General features: G+C 41.5%; 1 protein-coding gene across 4 annotated transcripts in view; it reads left to right on the top strand.

The window, feature by feature from the left end:
- Positions 1–352: 352 nt before the first annotated feature.
- Positions 353–22,597, top strand: part of WWC3 (WWC family member 3) — a 97,556-nt gene continuing 75,311 nt past the window's right edge. For all 4 annotated transcript variants that reach the window (XM_085212438.1, XM_085212434.1, XM_085212426.1 and 1 more), the window contains exon 1: positions 353–699. In XM_085212438.1, coding sequence (XP_085068564.1) covers positions 488–699 — 212 coding nt within the window. In that variant the 5' untranslated portion in view covers positions 353–487. The remainder of the gene's footprint in view (positions 700–22,597) is intronic.

Raw genomic sequence — 22,597 nt, 5'->3', positions numbered from 1 at the left:
GCCCGGCCCTCGGCGGCGTGGGAACGGCCGGGCGGGGCAAGGCGAGGGCCGGGCCCTGGCGGAGGGCGGGCGGGAAGATGGCCGGGACCGGCGCCGGGCGGGAGCGGGGGGAGGCGGCGGAGCGCTGAGCGGCGGGGTGGGGGAGCTCGGGCCGGAGGGCCGCGCTCGAGGGCCAGGAGCCGCGGCGGCGCGGGGCAGGGCCCGGGCGGGGTCAGGAGCCGCGGCGGGGCCGGGTCCGGCACGGAGCGGGGCCGGCGCGGGGGAGGATGAGCCCGGCGCGGCGCGGCCGGAGCCGCCCGAGTCCCGCTCCCCGCGGGGCCGCCTGTTAGTACTGGAGGAGGAGGAGGAGGAGGAGGAGGAGGAGGAGGAGGAAGAGGAGGAGGCGGCGGCGGACGGCCGTGGCCCGGGAGGGACGGGAGCCCCGGCGGCGGGCAGGGAGCGGGTTTCGGCCGGAGCTGGGCGGCGGCGGGCCGGCAGCGGAGCGGCCATGCCGTGGCTGAGCGGCGGACGGCGGCGGCAGCGGCAGCAGCAAGGGGCGGCGGGGCAGGGCGGCGGGCCGGCGGCGGGCGGGCAGCGCGGCCGGGAGAGTTCGGAACTGCCGCTGCCCGCCGGCTGGGAGGAGGCGAGGGACTTCGACGGGCGCGTCTTCTACATCGACCACAACACCCGGCAGACCTCGTGGATCGACCCCCGCGACAGGTAGGGCGGCGGGGAAGCACGGCGAGCGGAGGGGCCCGCGGCGGGGCGAGCTCCGGGGGACGAGGGCCCGGCCCGGACGCTGAACTCCGGCCGCGGGGAGCCGCCCGGCACCCGCCCGAGCCCGCTGCGGGGCTGCGGTCCGTGGGGCCGGGTGCGCGTGCCTCCGTTCGGGTGCGGGCAGGCGGGCGGGGGCCGTCCCGATTCCCGTGCCGCGCCCCGCCGGGCCCGGCTGCCCGCTCCGCTGCCGGCTGTGGCCCTTGGCCCCCGGAGCGCCTCACGCCGGGTGGCGGGGCGGGGTGCGCGGCCTCTGGCTCCGAGTAAAGCTACAGAGGCACGATGAGGGCTGCGGTGGGCGTGCGGCCCCTGCCTGGCCGAGGGACGGGAGAGGTGCGGGCCGGGACGGAGCGCCGTGGTTTTGTTTTCCGGACGCTGGAATTGTAACTGGAATTGCAGCATTGTAACCGGGTTGTTCGCCCGTATTGATTTATTAGCTGGCTCGAATTAATTGGAGGCAGTTTGAGACGCAGTGCAGTAATTTGGTAGATTACCTTCTCGTAAAAGATATCGCTGCGTAGAGGTAAACGAAGCGATGCATTCCTTCGCTCAGTTTGACAAATACACGGCCTGCTACAAATTGCTGTCTGCTGCGTTCCAGGACAGTGTTCCGCCGTCTCCCAGACCTGGGGCGCGCGGTAGGGTTGGGCTGGCCTCTTCATTTCCATTACGGTCAGTCCGTATTGCCGGGTTTTGATGGGGTTGTGCTCAGCCGATAAAGAATGTGCTACGACTTAAAACCTGTGGGAGTGTGGAAACGTCTGCTGCAGCGGGGCCGTCTGGTAAATACAGCCTCACTTGAAAGCCTTCGCCTAAAAATTTCCACATCGAGTTACTGAACACAAGTGTCAGTATTCAAGGTGTCTGCGAAATAAGAAACATATGTCTCCGTGTATGCTTTTCTATATTAAACAATGTTTTTATAGTAAGTGAAAGTTGGACAAGGACAGTTTGAACCTCGGCCAGAGCTACCTTGCCAGAGCTATGCCTGGAATGTTAAGCAGGCCACAGAAACATTTAAGCGCAGCCTGGTTAAAAGCTGCAGCAATTTCAGCAATTCTTGCTCTCGCACAGCGATACATAACAGTTCAAATAGCCTAAATATTTACCGATGGGATCAAGATCTTTTGTCTCTTTGTTTAGACATACTTATGCATGCACGTATGTTTTGCTGATGTATTAAATACTTGCTGGTTGGCTTTCAATAGCACATTTTTTACGATCTACCTGTAGTTTCTATTGCTCAGTTACTTGCAATACTCTGTTCAGAGGGAAACTAATAACATAACAGATTGTCTGTGGCTTCTCTGCATGCCATCCCTGCCATTGCATTTCAGGGGGTGAGTAGTTTTGTCTTCTGCAATCTCTTACATATGGATAACAAATAAAAAGTTTTAGCAATTCGCTGCAGTGTTTGACAGCAGTTAGAATGTAGCAGTGTTCAACTTAAATGGCATTGTTAAACTTACGACTTTATTTTGAAAAAATAATTGAAACTCCATACAGTGCTTGAAAATTTCTCTAAATACTTTGCAATGGTGTTTGTTAAACAAAGTTGTTTTTCACACTGGGCTAGAATAGGCTGCAGAACAGTGATTGAGACATCTGCACTGGGGCAGATAGAAAAGACAGTGTTTTGACAAATGAACATCAATAATTCCTCTAGAATTCAAGTAGCAGAAGCTAGTTTTAGTCTTGCAAAGTTGATCTCCTATTGTGAATAGGCTTCTATTGTTGCTGTAGTGAGGCGTCTCTTCTGTATAGGAGAAGGTGGCCACAGTCTTGGTTTTCATTGCAGCCGTTCAGATTCCTGGGGGCAGCAGCGAAGTAGGGATGGATCAGGTTAGTTGTGTTCTGCCAAAGTTTTTGAAGGAAATGTAAAAGCATCAGGGAAATGGTACTAAAGTTGTTTTTTTGTTTGTTCCTTCAAAAAGAACTTGAAAAAGTGAGGGATAGGATAACATGCTTGTATTGTATCTCAACATTCTCTGTTTGGTAGTTGGATGCTTTGTTTCTGTGTTCATGGAATACTTTGTTTTCTATCCAGGAGGAACTGGGCAGAACTATGGGACCTCAGGCCATGGTATGCACATGATCAGGGCTCTGCGAATCAGCACCTCTGAGCTTTCCTATGGGCAGTAATCCTCTAAACATCCCCACTGGCTCTTCTTTCCCTGTAGCAAATTTAGTATTTGTTTTTCTTTTCAGCATTCCCTTTGAGATTTATCAGCCTTTTGTATAGTTAGATTAGTGCACTTAATATGAAACAGTGATTTGATTTAAGAAAAAAAAAAAAACCCAATCAAGCAAAGAGGAGAAGGAAGTACTAATTGGAGATGTTAAGGAAGGAGAAATGTGCTGCGTGAAGGATTTGGGGGTAGAGAGTAGAAAGGGTTAAAGAACACAGGAGTGGATGCTGTGTGGTTTTTGTAGGGTAAGAAAAAGTGGAATAAATGAATAAAGAAAAGGGAGGATGGTAGAAGAATGTTAAGATGAGCAAATTTGAAAAGCCTCTTATCTTTGGTATCAAATCTGTGGTTAGGTTGATAGAGATTGCTGTGTTGATCTGTATAGATTGCTGGGTGCTTGTCTGGCAGATCCTGTAGATTTTAACCTGGAACTGTTCAGTGCATGCTTTCCTCTTGTTATAACAGTCTTTAATCTTAATGGATTGCAAGTTCTTCAATGCGGCGAATGACCTTTTTATCTCTTGTTTGCACAGCACTTGCTATATTGAGATGTAGGTCAATAACTGAGGGTTGTAAATGTTCTTATAAAAGACTGACTACATTTGTGGTTGATACTGATGATCCCGGTGGCACCACGTCTTACTACAATTGCTGTTTGTTATAAGGCTGTGCAGCAAAGGTGTTCCACGCTGAGAGGTAGTGTTGTTGTTTTTTTCAGAATAGCACTAGGGAAGGTAAATTGTTTCTTTCAGCTTTTTGATGTGAGTTGTCTTGTTTGTTTGTTTATTTGAAGATTTACATGCTTTGGAATGAGGGCTTTAAACTTGTAAGGTAAAACAGTGTCTTTGCATGGAGAAATCATCTGTTTGGGCTAGTTTGGGAGGCTTTGAAAAATTCGTATGGGTTGCGTAGGGACTTGGATTTTTAGCAACTATGTTTTGCAGAAGCTTCCTGCAAGCTGAACTGCTGATGTCTTAATTGAAACCAGGGTGCTTTTCTGTCCTGTGTCCTCAGCAATTATTTAATTCTGAGTCTTCAGATCTGCTTAGTTTTAGCACAGGGGGAGGAACCTTGTAGAGGACGTGAGTTGGAGCAAGAAGAATGGGAACAGGCAGGATTGGCCTTGGAATTTGACAGCTGGAGAGATGTCTTGGTGGTAGGCTGAGGAGAGCAAAGCAATCTGGGGGGTTGGAAGAAGGCACCTGAAGCCTGGGAAGCAAAAAGTAGGGGAACTGGCCTGAAAACCAGTAGGACAGGGAAAAACAGGTAAGAGGAAACCGGTCTGGTGAGGGTTCAGGGTATGAGGGTGTCAGCTCTTTTCTTGGCTGTGCGGGGAACCCCGAGGGAAAAGGAGCACTGTAGTCTCAAGAGTCAGAAAACATGAGTGGAAAGAAGCCTGCAGAGTCTTGGTGGAGAGAGGAGAATTGGAAAGGGAAATATAAGAACAAGGTGTGAAGTGTGAGGCAGGGGTCCAGAGGTGCAAGATATGCTGGGCAAGGAGTCTGAGAAAAAATCCAAGTTATGGAAAGTGGAAATAGCAGGAAAGGCTCATGGGCTTGAAAGGAGTCAGCCTGAGGAAGTCTATAAGCAGGGACATGTTATCAGGGGTGAACTACAGAAGAGCATGAGGAAGTGGGTAATGGACAGAAAAATGCAGAAGTGCTGACTGTCTCTCCAAAACTATTCCAGGGCTCCTCATACTCATCATATATTTGCTGTGTTACCCAGTTTGCATCTTCTTTCTGTGAAGCAGGATGGAAGCTGCCACAGCTAACTACTCGTGTAATCTGGCAATTAATGTTAACAGCAAGTGGCAAAGCGAGGTGTGATGCCGTGTGATGTGGTTTCTCTTTCCCCAGCTTGGTTTTATAAAGGAATGGAGATTGCAAATGAGAAGCTTGAATCAAAGGATATTTATGCCAGATATTCAAAGCTGGAAAATTCGAGATTAAAGTTGCTTAACTATTATTGCTTTTGTATTAAGTGAGCATTTTTAGTGATAAACATCTACATACATTTTCTTGCCTTGCTTGACACGTGGAGAGGAGCAACTCTGAAGACAGATCAGGACTGGCAAATGAAATAAGTTGGGATGGGTACTCAAACTTCTGCCACAGCTGAAAGAAGTGCCTCTCTAGTAAGGCAAAGAATCTTCTGGAGGACCTGTGTGTGATAGTGTCAGAAAGGCAGTGACCTCTTTCTAAAGGCAAGGGATTGTCTGCTAAACTGCTGCACTATATCTGTCCAGTTGGCAGTACTCGGCAGCCCACTGACAATCAGAATAATCATTTAAATCAAGATTTTTCACAGACAGCATTTTTCTAGGTTGGGCTTCAACTCCTCCACTATGAGTTACAGTTAGTGTCATTCAGCGTTTTCATTCATAGAATGATAAGAGTACTCCGAGTTGAGAGGGTCCCATACAGATCATCAAGTCCAACTTTTGGATCCACACAAGACCACCCAGAAATCAGACCATAGAGATGAAAACAACAACATAGATAGTACCACTACCATTTTGGAAAGTATCCTTTGCGTTCCTATGTGCTTTGAGAGTTCTCTTGACCACTTCCTTTTTATTGTATTTTAATTATCACCTGCGTTAGCTCATATTTTTGTTTTGAACTGATGCTATTTGTGGAATGGGAAGAAAACTGAGTGTTGATCAGACAGATTTAGGTCACGTGCTTTCTTTGTGTGATGCAGAGTGCTCACAACAAAAAGTAATTTTTTATAGGATGCAGACAAGTACTTTTTAAAATGATGCTTGAAAATGATTAAAGGGAAGCAGGTTGCAATTGGGTAAATTTACTCTCTAGGCTGTCAGTGATAAGCTTGTGAGAGATGAAAATGATTGTCCAAAAACAAAACTAAAAGAATGGAATGAGAAAGGGTCTGGAAGATGTGCTGTCCCGTGAGAGCTGAAGAGGTGTTTAAGAAGTGGTTTGAGTACCGGTTGTAGAAAGAGGTGATATCTGAGACTGCAGAGCTCTTCTGTTTAGTAGATTTACAATAATATCTGGCAGTTAGAAGTTCAAAACAGAAATACAACATGTTTTTAATAATGAGAGAGATTAAATGTTTAAATAGTTTTTCTACTCTTAGTTCTTTAGATGAAACTATCCAATTCAGTGGTTTTCTGCCTAACTCAGCTATCGGTTGAAGTCCCATTGTCTATGAACATCTATTTTTACTGCCTACACTGCATGGTACATCTCCTGACCTATATATAACGTATCCAGCTAAATATATCTCGTATGGATTGGGAGAGCAGCCATACTTTCGTTAGAAAGTGGGGAAATTTATCTGCCTGCTTGTTCCTCTGAACACAGCAAGGAAGAAATCCAGTTTACCTCTGTTGCTTGAGACACCTGGGGCACTGCAGTCGCATAGTTCAGTTACTCCAAGCTTGCAGTAAATGCAGTGGACTTGATAGAATTTATATTAAAAACAGCGCGTACAAAGTATTACTTGAGTTCCAGATGTTTTGAATTTTCTGTGCAAATGTCAAGCCTGGATGCATCCATGCTGAGGATGGGAAAGCCTTGCAGCTGCTCTCTGGCATCTGGCTGGGAACACGGGTGCAGCACAGTGCAGTAAGAAGGGGCTGCACTGCCCCAACTGATCCATGCACTTGTTGAAAATAGTTCAGTAATATATTTAAAGGCATGTTATAGCTGACATTTGTTTGGAAAGTGTCATGTATAGATGCCACGACACACCTATTTGTTTGCCTTTTCAAAAGAAAGATGCATTTGTGTATCTGCTTTGTCATTATAGCTGGTATGGGCGGGTATTTTATATAGGGACTCAAATGAAGTTGTTTGTGATTGAAAATAAGTAAGTGCAAGTGTCTCAGAATTAACGTTAGTGCCAGGTGTGTATTCAAACTTAGTCTTTGCTTTTGACTGTTAGATTCTGATAGCAAGTAATCGTTAATGACCTGGTTCATTATAAAGAATTTAACACTATTATTATTTTTTCTCAGCTCTCTGAATTGGGTATTTTCAAGAGTAGTTTTTAATTTCTTGCGGAATTTCTGTTGCTTTGGAAAAGCAACGTCTGTATGAAGTGAGTATTCATATTTTCTGGTAAACTATTCTTGTAATACAGCATTGTTAAAAATTAGTGCTATGCCTTCAATCACTGAAGATTATAAAAGCTCAACAGCTTTATTACTTCAGTGTCTTGGAAAGTAGGGATGGAAGGCATCCATTCTTTCTTCCTAAAAATTAAAGGTTTTCAGTCTATCCCAATAGTAGTTAATTATGATTTAGCTTTTTTTTTTTTTTTCCCCTGGATAAAATACGTGTAGTTTGAAAATCTGGGTAGCATAAATCTGCAAGACTAATTCATGTCTGCTAAAGCATCCAAGCAGCTATTCAGCTGAGATTACCTCATTAACAAAGAGCATTGTTAAGCTTTCTAAGGCTTTGTTAAAAGTGAAGGCTTTTCTTTTTTTTTTCTTTTTTTTTTTTTTGCTGTGGATATGTAGTTTTTGCTGACTTTTAAATGGATGTATTTCCAGCAATTAGATAGTGAATGCAGACACCTGCCTTATTGTGTTTGTGTGCTGGCTAGAAAGGGCTAAATTAGGGCTTGTGACTTCATTGTGGTGCAGCAGTACAATGGCACGTGTTGCAGGGGCTTATTCTTGAAGGGGTCTGTGGCTGCCTTACTTTTAAGCTGGATCTGATAAACTGATAAACCTTCATCTGTCACAAAACTGCCAGAAAAGCACTTGACTGTTTCTTCTATGCGTAAACCGATAGTTAATATAAGCTTATATAAGTTAATATATATTAAACAGAGTTAATATAAGCATTAAGCACCACCAAGCTTTGTCAAAGGCAAATCAGGTATTTGCATTAATGCCTTCTAAAGGGAGCATCTGCTTTTCAGGATCTGTGATCCACACGTTCGCGAAAGCAAGATTTGAAACGTGGTGAGGCTAGGACAGAGCCTTAAGTTCTATTATACAGAGGAAAAAAAGTCATTTAGACTTGGATTCTAATAATTGGTTTGAGATAACGTGTTTTTTCTTTTTTTTAGTGAACGTAAATGTAGTGACAGCACTATGCAAACATAGGAACAAATGACTTGTAGGTGATAAAATTAGGAATGTATGCATAACATAGAAAGTCCTCTTAACAAGTACCGTAGAAAGTGTCTGTTAAATGTCATGTTGGTTTATAATTTTGTATTGTTTACTGAAAGGTAGAACTTTGTGAAGTTGCATGTGAGGCTGAACAGAAGTATTCTGCTGGTATTTAGTGAAACAAAGTAAAACTAATACTTTTTCTGGCCAGAGTTAAAAATAGAACTTCCTGAATGTCTTATCTGCTACAGATGTGACTGCTCACATTCACCAGCAAAGCTGGGCAGTACTACAGCTCTATGTAATCTTCAGCTTGTTTCTGGCTGCAAGAAGCTGACTGAAGAGGAGAACATCCTTCCTGTAGGTACTTTTTGTACCTCCCATTGCAGAGCGGGGTGCGTGCCCAGCAAGGCAATCCAGCACTGCACAGTGAATGTTTACCTGCTTTACCTGCTGTCAAAAGCAGCATATGCTCCCCTCCAGCTCCATGGTCTCGCACCTCTTGCAGTGGTATCCAACCTTGCGGAAAGCACAACTGGCAAAAATAAACTGTTGAGCCTTGCATTTTTCTGGTTTTGGGGAGGGTGAGTTTTGGCTGGTTTAGCTCCTGGAGCTGATTTGCCCTTAGGGCAGGTGGATATTTAAATAGCTTATGGCAATTAAGTTTAGTTCAGTAAGAAACTGACTTAGGCAAAAGTGATGAGTCAGTTTTAAACCCCCTTCTGTAGATTGTTTTTTGTGAATAACAGTCCTGACTATTGATTTTTCTAAAATATTCCCATGGTAAAACAACACATCTCCAACGTATATTTCAAAGTAAGAGTTCACTTTTCAAACCTAAGACAGATGTATAAAAAACAATATAAGAGACACGAATGGGTTTCACAGTAACTTCTTCCATTGGGTAGCAGAGTTGAAACGGCTATTTAGAAGTGTAGAGAGGGATACTGTCCAATAGAACTGATTTGGGTTTTCAATCACAGCTTGTAAGTGCTTAGGAAGGGTTGGTGAAGTTGGTGAGTGTTGCTACTGCTAGCAGAGAATGAAGGATGTGTATGGGGTATAGAATCAGATGGGAATCCAGGGAGGGTGGTGGCTCTGCAGTGCCTTGGAAATGCGTGAACGAGTTGGATCTGAGGTTGGGTGGGTGGTAGCAGGATGTGGAGAACCTCCAAGGTGGATCTCAGCTTGGTGTGGAGACACAGGGTGCTTGGGGCAGGGGGTAGAGAGAAAAGGCATGGCAAGGAGATGGTGAAACAATGTGGCTGTTGGAATGGCTTGGAAGGTGCCTTCATCATAAGTGTTTTGGGCTACTGCTGATCAAAAGGCAGTTTGGGGTATTTTTAAGGGGCTTAAAAAGTTAAAATTTCCAGGCTGAAGAGGAGTGGGCTGTAGGTCTGGAAATACATGATATGCAAGGCTTTTATCTCTCTACTTATTGAGAAGGGCAAGAACGCTGATGCCGTAGTTTTATCTGGCTACCAGTCCTGAGCCTATTTGGTGGAGATGGAGTCCCAGTTCTGGACTGTTCATCACTGACAAGGGAATAGAGATGTAGATTTAGTTATGGTATGCTCTGAGGGTCTTAATAGTTCCTTGACTCTCTCCTAGTAGGAGAATTAATTTGAACTTGGTGGGCTCCGTGCTAAAACAAAGGAGAGCAACTGCTAAAAGTTGATGGATCTGTTGCTTTTCATGGCATGTTCAATCATTTCAGCCAGACATTTAATACAGCTCCTACCTAATGATCCTTGCTTGAGGTATATTTGCATTTTCCAGTAAGCTGGAGTATTTCTCACTTTGTCTTTTTCTACCTAACCTTTCTGTGGGTGTTTTGCTAGAGAGGGAAGGTCTAGTGCGTCTAGTGATGAGTCTGCTGTCTCCCCTGGTAGTGGACCGAGGAGATGCTGATGCTGTTAGCCCTCTGGTGAATGGAGCTGATCCCTGTCAGGGGCTGAGTTAGTGACTGAAGACTGAAGTTACTGCTCTTTGGTTGTGTTTCCCCCCCCTCCTCCCCCCCCCATTTCTTTTTTTGAAGGCTTTTCAGGATATTTAGTTGGCATTGGAACAAAAATAAAGTACAGTGATATCAACACTCTTGAACTGGCAGTAGAGATTCAAAAGCTATCTTTCATAGCTTTCTGAAAGAATTATTTTCATGATGAAATATGTATGGGGAATGTTCTTGAAACTATTTTGATTTATATTGTACTTAGGCTGAAGCTTATTCACACATTCAGGATTAGGATTGTTTATGGCAAAATGCAGAGTTTGATATCGAAGCTGGAAATGTATAATATTTCAGAGTTGATTTATTTGATATTGGATTGGAATTTAAACAGCTAAAAATGAGACTTTTTTTAAAACCTTAATACGCACTGCATTCTTAGAAAGAGTGGCTGACCCGTGCTTGGGAAAACAGCTGAAATACTGCATGACTGTCTAATTCTGTAGCATAAACAAATTGTGATGCACTTCTCAAAGGAGAATACAGTCCAAAATTGGACTTGAACACATTCTTAGAAGAGAACTTCAGAGTAAAAACTAAATTAACATTTTTATTTTCTTTTTGGCAATGTAGGGATCGTTTGCAGATGGAGAAAGTATTTTGCATGTGTTTGGAAGTTGCTGTTTAAATACTTGTGTGCCTTTTGTTTTCCCTCCATCTTTTGGTTAAAACTAAGACTTGAAATATTTAATACACGATACAGTGGATAGATAAAAATCTCTGAAACCCAAATGTCAAAATAAATTAAGCTCAAAACTCAAGACAATCTGATTAAAGGAGCATCACAACTGTTGGTCATAGGTCAATTGGAGGAATATCTGTCTAACTAGCCTGTAAGAGTGACTGATAACAAACATAAATTAGCCTATTAGTTGTCCTTTATGAGCTAGAGAAATAAAAGCTGACTTGTCCTTTATAGTATACAATTGAAAGTACATTTATAGCGTTTACCAGTAGGTAGCTTGTCAAATTTCAGTTAAAAAAACCTACATACAGAGTGATGACATCCATTTAAAAACTTTGCATTTGTTTGAGTTCTAAGATAAGACAACTATGATTCTGTGCTTTTCCACCAGCTTATAGTTTATTCAGAGAAAGACCTTACGCTCTTGTGGTTGTAGCTGTACTGAGATTTGTGATAAATAGACACCATGTGCTCAAGACTCTGCATGGACATTTGATTTCTGTGTTTAATATAGCTGCTCAGAAGGGCCAATCAAGTTACAGAACTATTTGTTTAGAAAAATGTTTACTAGTACCAGCTTGCAGAACAGATGGTCAAAATGTTCTCCTTGGAAATCACAGTCTAATTTTTCATATGCTTTGAGATTCCTTCTTGAATACAGTCCTTCCTCAAATACAGCTATGTGTATGAACTTTTTTTCTTCCATTTAATCAAAAACCAACAAAACTAGGTATTTCTGCATCCAAACTGGTTAGCCATAAATTTATGTATTAATCAAAAGAAACTCCAACATAGGTAAGAGTCTAAAACTATGAGATTTCTTATGCCTTGGTCAAGGGGAGCATGTGCAGATATGAAGCACAGGAGTTCTGTTGCAGTTGGAAAGATTATCATAATGGAATGGAAAAGAGACAAACAGAGAGAAAATGCTCACCCATATCTGAAGATCTAGGCTCACAGGAAAAAACTCCACAAAGGAGGGATCTCCAGGAAGAGATCCTTCTACAGCCCTTAAATGGGGTCTAGCAGGAGTGGAGCCTGGTTTCCACACAGGTCACACAGCTGAACTGCCTTCACCTGTATTCCCATGGCTGACCCACTCCTTTCCTCAGGTGATCAGTCAGTGCTTCAGACCCTGACTCAGCAGTTCCCATACAAGGTCCCAGTGCTTGTCCTGCTCCTGTCCATCTCACTGTTTGCATCTAACTGTTCTCCATGCTTTGGCAGCATTGCACACTGCCAAAAGTTTAGCTTTTCCTTCACTTCCCATCACGTCGTGCAATGCACTGAATTTAATAATATTTTCTTTGGTTTTAATGAATAGTTAGCTTCAGTTAAGGCCCTTTGACTTGATTTGCAGTGTGGAGTACGATTGGTGTCCTTGAAGTGCGTTGGTTACGTGCCTTCTCAGGATGGTGGTGTTGAAGGGGGGAAGTTAACCACTGAACTGCATTGGTTTTTATTTTATTTATTTATTTATTTACTTATTTTGCTTTGAATAGGACAGGCTTTCTTTTTTTTCTTTCCGCCAGGATATTATGAAATAAACAAAAAGTCTTCTAGTCCATGTACATGTATCCAAGCACAAGTATATAGGAAGGAGTAGGTGAATGTTTCGTGCAACGTCAATTAATTAACCATCTGAAATTTCAGCTGTAGCCTCAATGCTTCTGTTTTAGTAGCCCTTATTCTCTCTCACCTTACAATTCTGAAAATCAGAGTTGGGAAATGGTCTGTGGAAGTTTTGCTGTACCATGATCATTTAAAAGAAAAGACACACACAAAAAAAGACCATAGTGTTTTCTACCATTGACTGTGAACAGCAATTAAGAACCTCCTAATCCTTCGTATTCAGTCTGTTCTTACGGTTTCAAGGGTGTCTTAAGGAGTGACCCACTGTTTTCACTTGTAATGCATTTGCAAATATGATAAATGTGGAAATTTTGGCATGGTTTTTGATACCCTAAATTATCTCCTAGGAGTGTTGTGTGCTTAAGAAAAAAAAAAAGGTTTTCTCAGAAGTGTATTTTAAAAAATGTAAGCATTTAAGCAATCCCTAAGATATAAACCTATGTTCATGCTAAGCCAAGTTACAGGCTATCTGTCTATGACTCAATGAAAGGCAAGAACACCAGGTGGTGCATATAGATGAGATTTTATTATTATTATTTTTAAGCGTCTGTAAAATCGGTGACAATATCTTAGAAATCTGACGTTGAATGAAACTCCAGTGATTATAGAGAACAGTCCATTTTTGTAAATCTTCCACTGAAACCTGAAGTGCCCCATTTAGAAAGCTCGGTACAGGTGCAGATGAATTTTCTTGTCCCGCACGAGGCTGTAACACATTGAGTTGCTTACCTCTGGGAATAATCTTGTAGATCAGTCCATGCCCATTTGTGGCTTCTGTTTGGTAATAGGGCTGATGGAGTTGGTAGTATTCTCTGGGCATCGGCTTGCTAGGGGTGAGTTGAGTCCTCCCAACTTGCGCAGTATCTGCAAAGCAGCTTGAAGATAATAATACGTTTTTATTACTGTCCTTACTACTGACCAGATCTCACTTAGTATCCACGGATTAAAGACTTCATTGCTTTCTCTGGAAGCTTTTTGGCCATTACCTGCTTATTTTGGAATTGGTATCTAATTACAACATTGATTATGTTATGTGTTTTTTTCCTAATGCCTTACATTTAAGAATGCCAGAATTTTTAAAAAGTCCTGTTGTTAAAGCAGAACTGCATCATACTGTCACTAAAACTTACTCTCATAAATTTTTGGAATCCTCTGTGTAATTCTGTACCGTGTGTGAACATCTGGAGTTTCTGGAGTTAAGAGAGCCTGTGACTGATGGCCCACATTGTTCTTCAGATATTTGGCTTGTTTCTTCCTTGGAGATGACTGATAAAGAAAATCATGTTTATTCTTGACCTTAATCACAATCATAGGTTTCTTTGCATTTAGAAGCCATGGAGCATTTATAAAAGGCTTTTCTGTCCTCCTTAAGCCTGTCCCTAAATTAGCCTGTATCTGAAGCTCTGGTTCCATTAGAAACACCCCAAAAACTGTGGACAGTGTCCTGGCTGTGGAAACTCTTTCTCCACCCTCCAGTCCATGAATGGTGTTCTTCAGAATGCAGCTCTGTGGGATCATATGCTCATTTTTCTGTCTTTGACTGTTTACATACATAGTCCAGAACTTATTCCTCAAACTGGATGAGGATTTTCATACTAACACCCATATACAGATATTTTTAGAATATGTCTACTGTGAAGGAAAAAAAGGTCGAGGTGTCATAAAGGTTAATAAGCTCTTTCTGTAGGTTTATTTCTTATTGTTAGCAGTTTACATTAAAAGTGATATAGTTACATTTTGCTGTGATTTCTGTCTGAAGTTAGAAAAAAAGAGGGATATATTCTTCCTAATCAGTGGAGATGGTCGAATGTCTGCATTTCTATAAGAGTACATCCCAAGCAGTTGTCAGAGCACTTCACTTGAAGACATTTGAAACATTTTCAGACACTACCCTTGGTATAAATGAAAACAGAAAAAGTTGTGGGTTTTTTTTTTGTTTTGTTTTGTTTTGTTTTTCTTTTTTTGAGAGGAAAATCTGTGCTATGAATAGAATGCTAATACTGGAGATTTTTCTCGAATCCACATTTTACCCATTTTATATACTGTCTATATGTAAGTAGGCATGCTTTTAAAATGCTGCCTTTTTTTTTTTTCCTACAGTAAAAATAGCTTGCTGCTTATTGAAAAACAAGGCAGACCTGTGCCTCAAAATCCAAATGAAACTGCTGCTTAGCTGAGGCTCTAAAGAGGGCATTTATATGTTGTGGAATGAATGGCATGCCTGCGCTAGCTCTCGCGGGCAGGATATTTCCAAGGTATCAGACTGAGCTGTATGTACTGCTGTCTTCCCCCTTTGGATAGCAAGGTTTCTCCCTTAGCAAAGGCTGAGGGATCCCTTGCTACATTTAGAGGAGTGGGGTGGGCAAGGGGGGCAGAGGAGGGCTGTAAAATACTTAGTAAGGTAATTGTATGTGTTAAATTTCTTGTTTTTATTTCTTTTTCTTCCACCCAAACTGCCCTGCGATAGTTTGTAGGCTCCTTGTACTTTGCAAGTTGGCGTTGTTTTTTTAATCATTGTTCTTTGAGCAGTGTAGCTAGGAATTTCCTGTTCACGTTTTACTACAATGGTTTGTTTAAAATGACAGACCGCAGTCTTTTTTCCTGACCTAAAACTAGATTAGCCTTGAATGTTGGACAAGTCAGACAAATAAAGAGGACAGACGGTATTTGCTTATGTCATGGAGGGTGGCCTTTTAACCGGGCTCAGTTGTATCAAATACCACAAGTCACGTTTCTTAAATATTTATTAAGACAAATAAACACAGTTATTGTATGAACTGGCAAGTCTCCAAATTCCTATCTCTTTGATTCTCATGGGTGAGTCACTTTTAATCAGAAGAAATATTTTTAATAAAGACTTAGATATTTACTACATGGCCAAATCCAGGGTTAACTCAGTTCCCTACTCTCCCCCTGTTGTTTTATTTACAAAATGCAACAAAACAATCGTCAGCAAAGTTCAAGTTACAAAACATGGCAGCAAAACAGCCAGAAAGTGCTGAAAATGGGAATGAACTTGTAGTTTCTCAATGCATCTGGTGTTTATTTTAAAGAAGTAATCTTCCCATGTACCACCATAAATTTGCTTTCAAATTAGGGGAGAAAAAAAAGTCTCCCAAGCCCAACAGTGTTTGATTCAGAAGGAACTGCAGCATCCTTACGCAGCTTCTGTTTATGTAGGACAAGTTCCTTGTATAACAGTGCTAATATGCAAACTGCACACCTGTATGGATGGAGCGGTACAGGTAATACCGCTGTTGATTTTTATCTGGAGAGAGATCAAATCTCTTAAAAACAAAGCACGACCCCCCTTCAGATTTTTAGTTTATAAAAGAGCTACCATAGCATGAATTGTGTTGTGGCACAGCACAAGAATACTATGCAATTCTGGAGGTCTGGTGCACCAACTGGTTTTAAAGGGGCTGCAGAGCATCAGGCTCCAGAATGTGCACTCGATGCAGTGCTCTTAGGTATTTTCTATGCAAGAATGTCTGTGCAAATGTGCATGTAAAATTCCAATAAACACGCTAAATTAATTTTCAAGCTGGGAGATGTCAGATTTGTGAAGTTGTGGTGTCTGTAGCTGATATGACACACAGGCATGTCATTACAAGGGTGTTGCCAGTTAAAATACTCAGCTGTTACGGTATTTCCAGCTTAGCATCTAACTTTGTTCCACCCAGCAAACAGTCACATAAATAGGACTAGCTGTGGATTTTTTAAAGGAAATATTTAATGTATTTTTAAAGAAAATAACTTTTGGAAGGGAAAATATTTGGGTAGTTTGCACGTGAATGTCTAGGGTAGGGCAGGGAGATGCCTTGCAGGATACCAAACTTGCTGCGCTAAAGAAGCTTGCAGTGGATGTGGAAAATGTCACCATTTATATAAATCAGGTATTTCCGTGAGTCCCGGAACTAACAAAGCCTGGTTTCCTGTGGATTTGTGTCTTACAGCTGATTGACTTCAGTGTCTGGGAAGGTGAATGTTCTGCTGGATGCTGCCTTGCATTTGGGGTATTTGCATCCACTTGCTCCCTAGTGGTTTTTGTGATACCCGAGGAGGTGTGAGCATGAGCTTCTCGTTCTGCTGGGCCTCCTGTGTGCTCCAGGCTCCATAAGTATTTGAATGGCTTGGGGGCTTTCAGCAAAATTTGAAGTTGATTGAAGGAGTAGAAGCCAAATAGACTTCTAACAGTAACTATTACAAAAAAAAAAAAAAAAAAAAAAAAAGCATATCCATATTTTGGTAAGAAACCGGACTCAAGATCTTGATGTACGTGTGTGTGTGTGTATATATATATATATATATATATATCTATATATGTATACACACACATATATATAATGTCTCTGCCTGCTAGCATTTGGTAGCCAGTTAATTGAAGCAAAAGCCAAGTCCTAAAACCAAACAACATTTCTGTCTTCTTCTTGATAAAAAGAGCTATAATTAATTAATATAAATACATTTTGAAATTACAGTGTGCCACATCTTATGGTATAGGCTTGGCTGTCACCATTCTGTGGAGTGCGTGTTCATGTGATTGTGTTACCAAAGAAAGGACAGATGTAAGCTTACCGTGTAACTGCTGGGCTGGGTGACCTGTGCAACAAGCCAGACTTTTTGGTCTGGCTTCCCTCAGATGTGAGCAAGCAAGGCAACCTTGGGATAGAAAAGATCCAGAGTCCTGCAGCAGATTTGCTGGTGAAATACCTGCTGTTAATGAACCTCCTGGAAGTGACAGCAGCCTGTGTTTGTCCCTGTGGATCAAAGGTGTATGGTCTGAAATGCTCTCAGGTATAGAGATTGACATCGGTTTTGCTGTCAGCAAAGACTGTCCTGTTTTTGGCCTTCACTGAGCACAAATTTTTCTACCTGGAAAAGCTGGAGTTCAGTGAGCTTGGGTGTGAATAAGCAGTGCCCTAGATTCTTCATGTGAATGCTCTTCGTGTAGCAATACGGGTGAGTAGTTTATTCCACTAGATGAAGTAAGTGAGATGAATAAGGTGAGTAAGCAGTTTCATTATGAGATGCTCTTGGTTGTGTCTAAATGCTGTGTTGCAAATTCGGCTCGTGCTTTGAGCTGGTTGGGAGCCAGGTAGCTGTGGTTAATGCATCTCTGAACCTGAGCTAACAAGCTCTGGGAGGGGAGGTTCTGTTAGATGAAGTGCGGTGCCACGCTAAGGTAGCTGGAGACTGTATGCATCCAAGTGGGGGTTGGGCTGCTTCGGGTCTGCCCAAAACATCCTATTTAGACAAATTCTAGAAGTGTCTATCTGAAGCACAGTGTGCGTGAATTTACGGTACCTCTGCTAGAATATTACTTTCTTTACAGATCTGCTACCTTCACTTTCTTTTGTGTAAGTTGGGACGCTAGTCATGTCTTACGTTATGAACATTAAATGTATATTAGCATAGTATTTATCACTATGGATTCATTACAAATGCTGTCATAATTTTCTTATCTCTTCATTGGCAGTAGTACAGTGTTTTGTATATAATAAACTGCTGTTAAGAGAAGATCTTTGAAATAAAGCCATAACTTCAGGAAGGTTTGTGATACTATCCGGTCATGATAGAAACTTGGAAAGATAAATTGAATCTCTGCAGTGAATGATTAAGTTACTCTTTTAAAATACTTTGTAGAAGTACAAAAAAGGGCCTTCAAAGTTTTCTTCCTAGTCTTCCAAAACCCTGCGTTAGGCTCATCGCCCTCTCAGCTTTACGAGTGGTGGTGCCTTTTCTGATTTCCTCTCAAAGCTGTTGTGAAACACCAATCCCAAAATGTCATTTCGCTGTTGTAATTGTCTCTCCCCGGCCATAGAGAGAATGGATTCAGTGGTACTGACTGGGGTTTGGGAGGTAGTCACAAAAAAAAGGTCATTTTGTGTAATGTTACTTCTAAACTCCCCAAGAAGTTTTTAGCATGGGCACTACTGATTGTATTCCTTACCTCAGGGCTCTGAGCACCCTGATCAAGCTGTAGGTGTTCCTGTTCATTTCAGGGGAATTGGACTCGGTGACCATTAAGGGTCCCTTTCCAACTCAAGTGATTCTATGATTCTACCTCATGGTGGCGTTTAGATTATAAATGAATAATGTCATTGTATGAATACAGTTAAAACAAGAGGAATGTACAGATTCACATCTTGTTTCTGGCTTTGTTTGCAAACTTACAAATTACTTTCTAAGATCATTGATACTTAGACAATCTCAGTTATAGCCTTTCAAAGACAGAAGGCCTCAGCTTCGGAATAGTGTATTACTTTGCTTAGTTATTTTAAATGAAGCTTTGCTGATGACATCAAGAAGAAGGTTAGGAATGAGCAAGCTTAATTTTCGGATAGAATTGTGAGTTCTTTTTTTCTTTTTCTTCCTTTCTAACTTGCTACCAAACACAGTTTTTAAAGGAGCATTAGAAATTGTTGGAGTTTTTTGACCTTACCAAATTTATGCTACAATTGCCAAGCATTATATGATAAACAGAGATGTCTTGCATTTTCTGTATATGCACTTGGTATTTTTTAGCTGTGCAGTTTGAGTTGCATGTTTTTTATTACGTTGGTTGGGGTGACTATTAGGTGTTCTCTCTTCAGAACCGTTGGTGGTTCAGCAGCTTAGCCTATGGGGATTTTGCCTGGGGAAAGCCGTAGCCCTAAGGGTATCAGACAACTTTTGGAGGTGAGAAAGATGAGTGTGACAGAGTGCAGTGGAAAAAACAGTATTTATAAATGATTAAAAATTACTCCTCTACAGCAAATACAAAGAACACAATAACCAATGAGCAAATTCTCAGCTATAAAACACTATTTTTCAACGTAGTCATCACCATTAGCTATGCACTTTCACCAGCGATGAAGAAGAGCCTGCATGTTGCACTTGTGACAGTCTGCTCCAGCAGAGATGACCCACTATCACTGTCACCACTGCTGGAATGCACCACCCACCCATCACTGTGCACACATCTACTGTTTGGTCTCCAGAAATGTTCAGCAAGCATTGATGAATGTCAGTGGGTGCCATTTTTTTCCACCTGGATGGAGTAATTCATTGACACACCTCTGCTTCCATGTCAGACTGCCCCTCTGCTGCCATCTGTCACATGGCAACAACATATAATGAGATACTGGTGTTCAATCTCTACAACTGTACCACCAACATCCAACATTGTGAGCTGGCGTAATAGATTAGGAGGCATTACTTTTGGAGCAGCCCTCAGACATGGGGATAAATGGTTTCTTAATGTGAATGTATTTTGATGGCTACTTTTAAAGAAAGTAAGAAATAAAAGGAGGGTTAATGTTGTAGCTCTGAAAACAATGATTTTTTTTTCTTCTCAACATTAAAGTTCTGATGGATGTTTACAGTTGCCAGAAGAACTTGACCATGCTTACTGTCATGCTATCTTAGGAGCTATTGAATTCAATAACGTGTTAGACAAACTACTATTGAAAACAGCATTTGTGTAATTTGTTTTCCTTTTAAAAGCAATTAGTCTACATACGAGAGCTCTTAAAATATTTTTGTTTACTTTCATACTGTTCTTGGATCGCAGAAAATGTTACATTGTGAAATAGTTCTGGCTCAGCTGTCACCAAATTGCGTCTTATCCTTTTAAGAATTCTGGATTTGTATTATGGCAGCAACGAGGGCATCCTGTCCATTGCTCTGTCAGTGTTCATTTTCTGGGAAGAAGTAAATGTGGAATAGTTACCCTTTTGTATGTTTTCTGGAATTTGGAGAAGTACATATTATTCAATCAGAAATGTACTTGCATCCACGGATGCCTGCCCTTCGCACCACTGTGGTGCCACCTTGGAAAGCAGCATGTTATAGAGATGTCCTGTGTTGGACATGGTGCCTTGCATTTTGTTCTGTAGGATATATGTGTTGTGTTTTTTTTTTTCATTAGTCTGTTCTGAGGAGTTTGGTGTTTGCCTGTGGTTGCTTTCAGTGGTTTTTTTTTTCCCCCTAAGTAGGATGAGGATCAGTGTTACACTTAAGTCTTGACTAATTTTTTTAACTTGGTGTATTAATCAGCGCTGCTCCTTTTGCAAGGAGCCCAGGAAAATTAATCATCTGCAGAAAACCAACTTTTGCAGGAATTGGAAAGGCTAATGCTCTGCATTAGTAATAAGATGCATTGCTCAATATATGGCCAAAGGGAAGGGGGGAAGTCTAGACCTTTTCAGCCTGGTGATTAAAAATACCTTGTTAGTTTTATAATTGTTTGCTCTTTTGATGATGGCTGTAGGGGAAATAAATCTAGATGAAACTGCAGTAGTGGTAGTTCCTTATGGAGAAAGGAGGCGAAATAGATTTAATTCAATAGAAAAAAAAACAGTTTATTTAATCAGTGGTATCTTCATTGTATTCTAGCTAGAGTTTGAGGGCAAAGTTATCATGGTTTTTAAAATGTCTGTGATGTTTAAAAGTTCAGGATCTTTCAACTATGATGAGGAAGAAGGAAAGAGGTACCTTTACTCTTCTGACAACTGCCATCTTCAGTAATTCCTTTTTGTATTGCTGGGGCAGTAAGGAATTGGAAAATCCAGGTTGTACAAATAAGAATAATGTGGATTTAAGTCTGGAAGAGCTGAGTGTGATGTGTATAAACATCTGAGCTCACTTACAGTTAGGTAAGGCATGCGAAAGGAAGCTAGACAAAGGGTCATGGCAGAGAAGATAGGTTTTTCTGGCAACAGTTTCAGACTGGGGAATGGTGAGAAAATCTTTTCTTCAAATTTGTTATTTGGCTTTGATGCAAGCAGAAAGGGTTGGTTGTATTTTCTGGGGTTTTTTTTTTTTTTTTTTTTTTTTCCCTTCCCCCCTCACCTGCCTTCTTGCCTAACAGGTAATAGTAAAAGATTTTCAGAAAATGATACAACATGACAAAGTGTGGAGCAGAATAACTACATAAGAGTCATTACCGCATTTTTCCTGGAATTTCCTGTCATGCTTGCATGAACCCCTGCCTTCCCCATGCTCTGCTGTTTCCCTTTCAGTTCACACAGGTTTCCTAATAGCCTTTGAGTAGCTGGTGGTAAATTTTTGAAGTCCTGATCCCTTAAATGGACGTTAGTCACAAAGTTTTCAACACACATTAGCATCTGTTGTTTGGGATAGAAAGGGTGGTTTAGTCTGCTTCATGCCCTCCTATTACTGGATCTCCTGAAGCATTGCTTAACTCAGCTAAGCAAGCAGGCTTACAGTGCTTCTGAAATCTGTGAATTTTCTCTTTCAGGCTACTTGGAAACTGAATCACTACATCTTTCAGTAATGAGAAATGGGTGGAGTTGTTGGGAAAAGTCTGCCACCTGCCTCAGATTTTGCTGGTCAGCTCTGAAATTCAGGACAGTTCCATGTACCATCCTCACTTCAAAGCCTGAGAGTCTTTGATGGTTAGAGCTTTCCCACAAGTAATTTTGAAGAAAGTAGTTAGGTAGCACTTAAAGAAACTTGAAGTTCAGATGCTTCCTCTGCTAGAAACAACAAAGAGCTGTGAAATGCAGGGAACATTTTCTTTGATAAGGCTACATATCATCCCTGTGGGATCGGTAATTTTCTTTATTTTGAAACAAAGCAAGCATCATGTCCTTTCTGGCAGCACTGGGAAGACTTTAGGTTTCTAATATGTCTGACCTAAACCTTCACTGCTTTTCCAAATTCATCTGTCCAACTTGCTTTTTGCTGTGTACCAGACAGGCTTCTTGGAAATATGAATGTTTTTCTCCTTCCTCTGTTTCTCCTGAAGGTCACTGAATCTGCATCTCTGATATCAATACACTTGTTTTGTTTTTCTTGATGTTGCATGTGAGTGTTGTCTGCACTGAAGTTAGATTTGGGTTTTTTTTGGAAAAAAAGAGAAGCTTGCCAGAAATTTTAATTGCAGTTACTATGAAAAAAATTTTTTGGAAGCATATTGTTGAGGATAGGTCTCAAACTACAGTAGCTGTCTCCCTTTGCACACCTTTCTTTTAAGGGTTGTTTATCAATCATTTTAGTAGTTAATTTCCTTTTGAATATCTGATTATTCCACAGGTAGCTCCCAGGGTGGTGGTGTTGTTTTTAAACAAATATTAACAAATAAATGGATTAATTTGGTGTTTTCAAAATATCAGTATCAAGTTCCTGTGTTCCTGTGTTGCACCTGACATTCACGGACAATGACAGAATTGCTTGACTGTCACCAAGAACAAAACTTTGTTCTTTCCCTGAAATTTAGAAACCTA

This window comes from Meleagris gallopavo, chromosome 1, assembly GCF_905368555.1.
Source record: "Meleagris gallopavo chromosome 1, MGAL_WU_HG_1.1, whole genome shotgun sequence".
NCBI classification, from domain to species: Eukaryota; Metazoa; Chordata; class Aves; order Galliformes; family Phasianidae; genus Meleagris; species Meleagris gallopavo.
The sequence above is the reverse complement of the archived record's forward strand: the minus strand, read 5'-3'. Positions and strand labels throughout refer to the sequence as shown.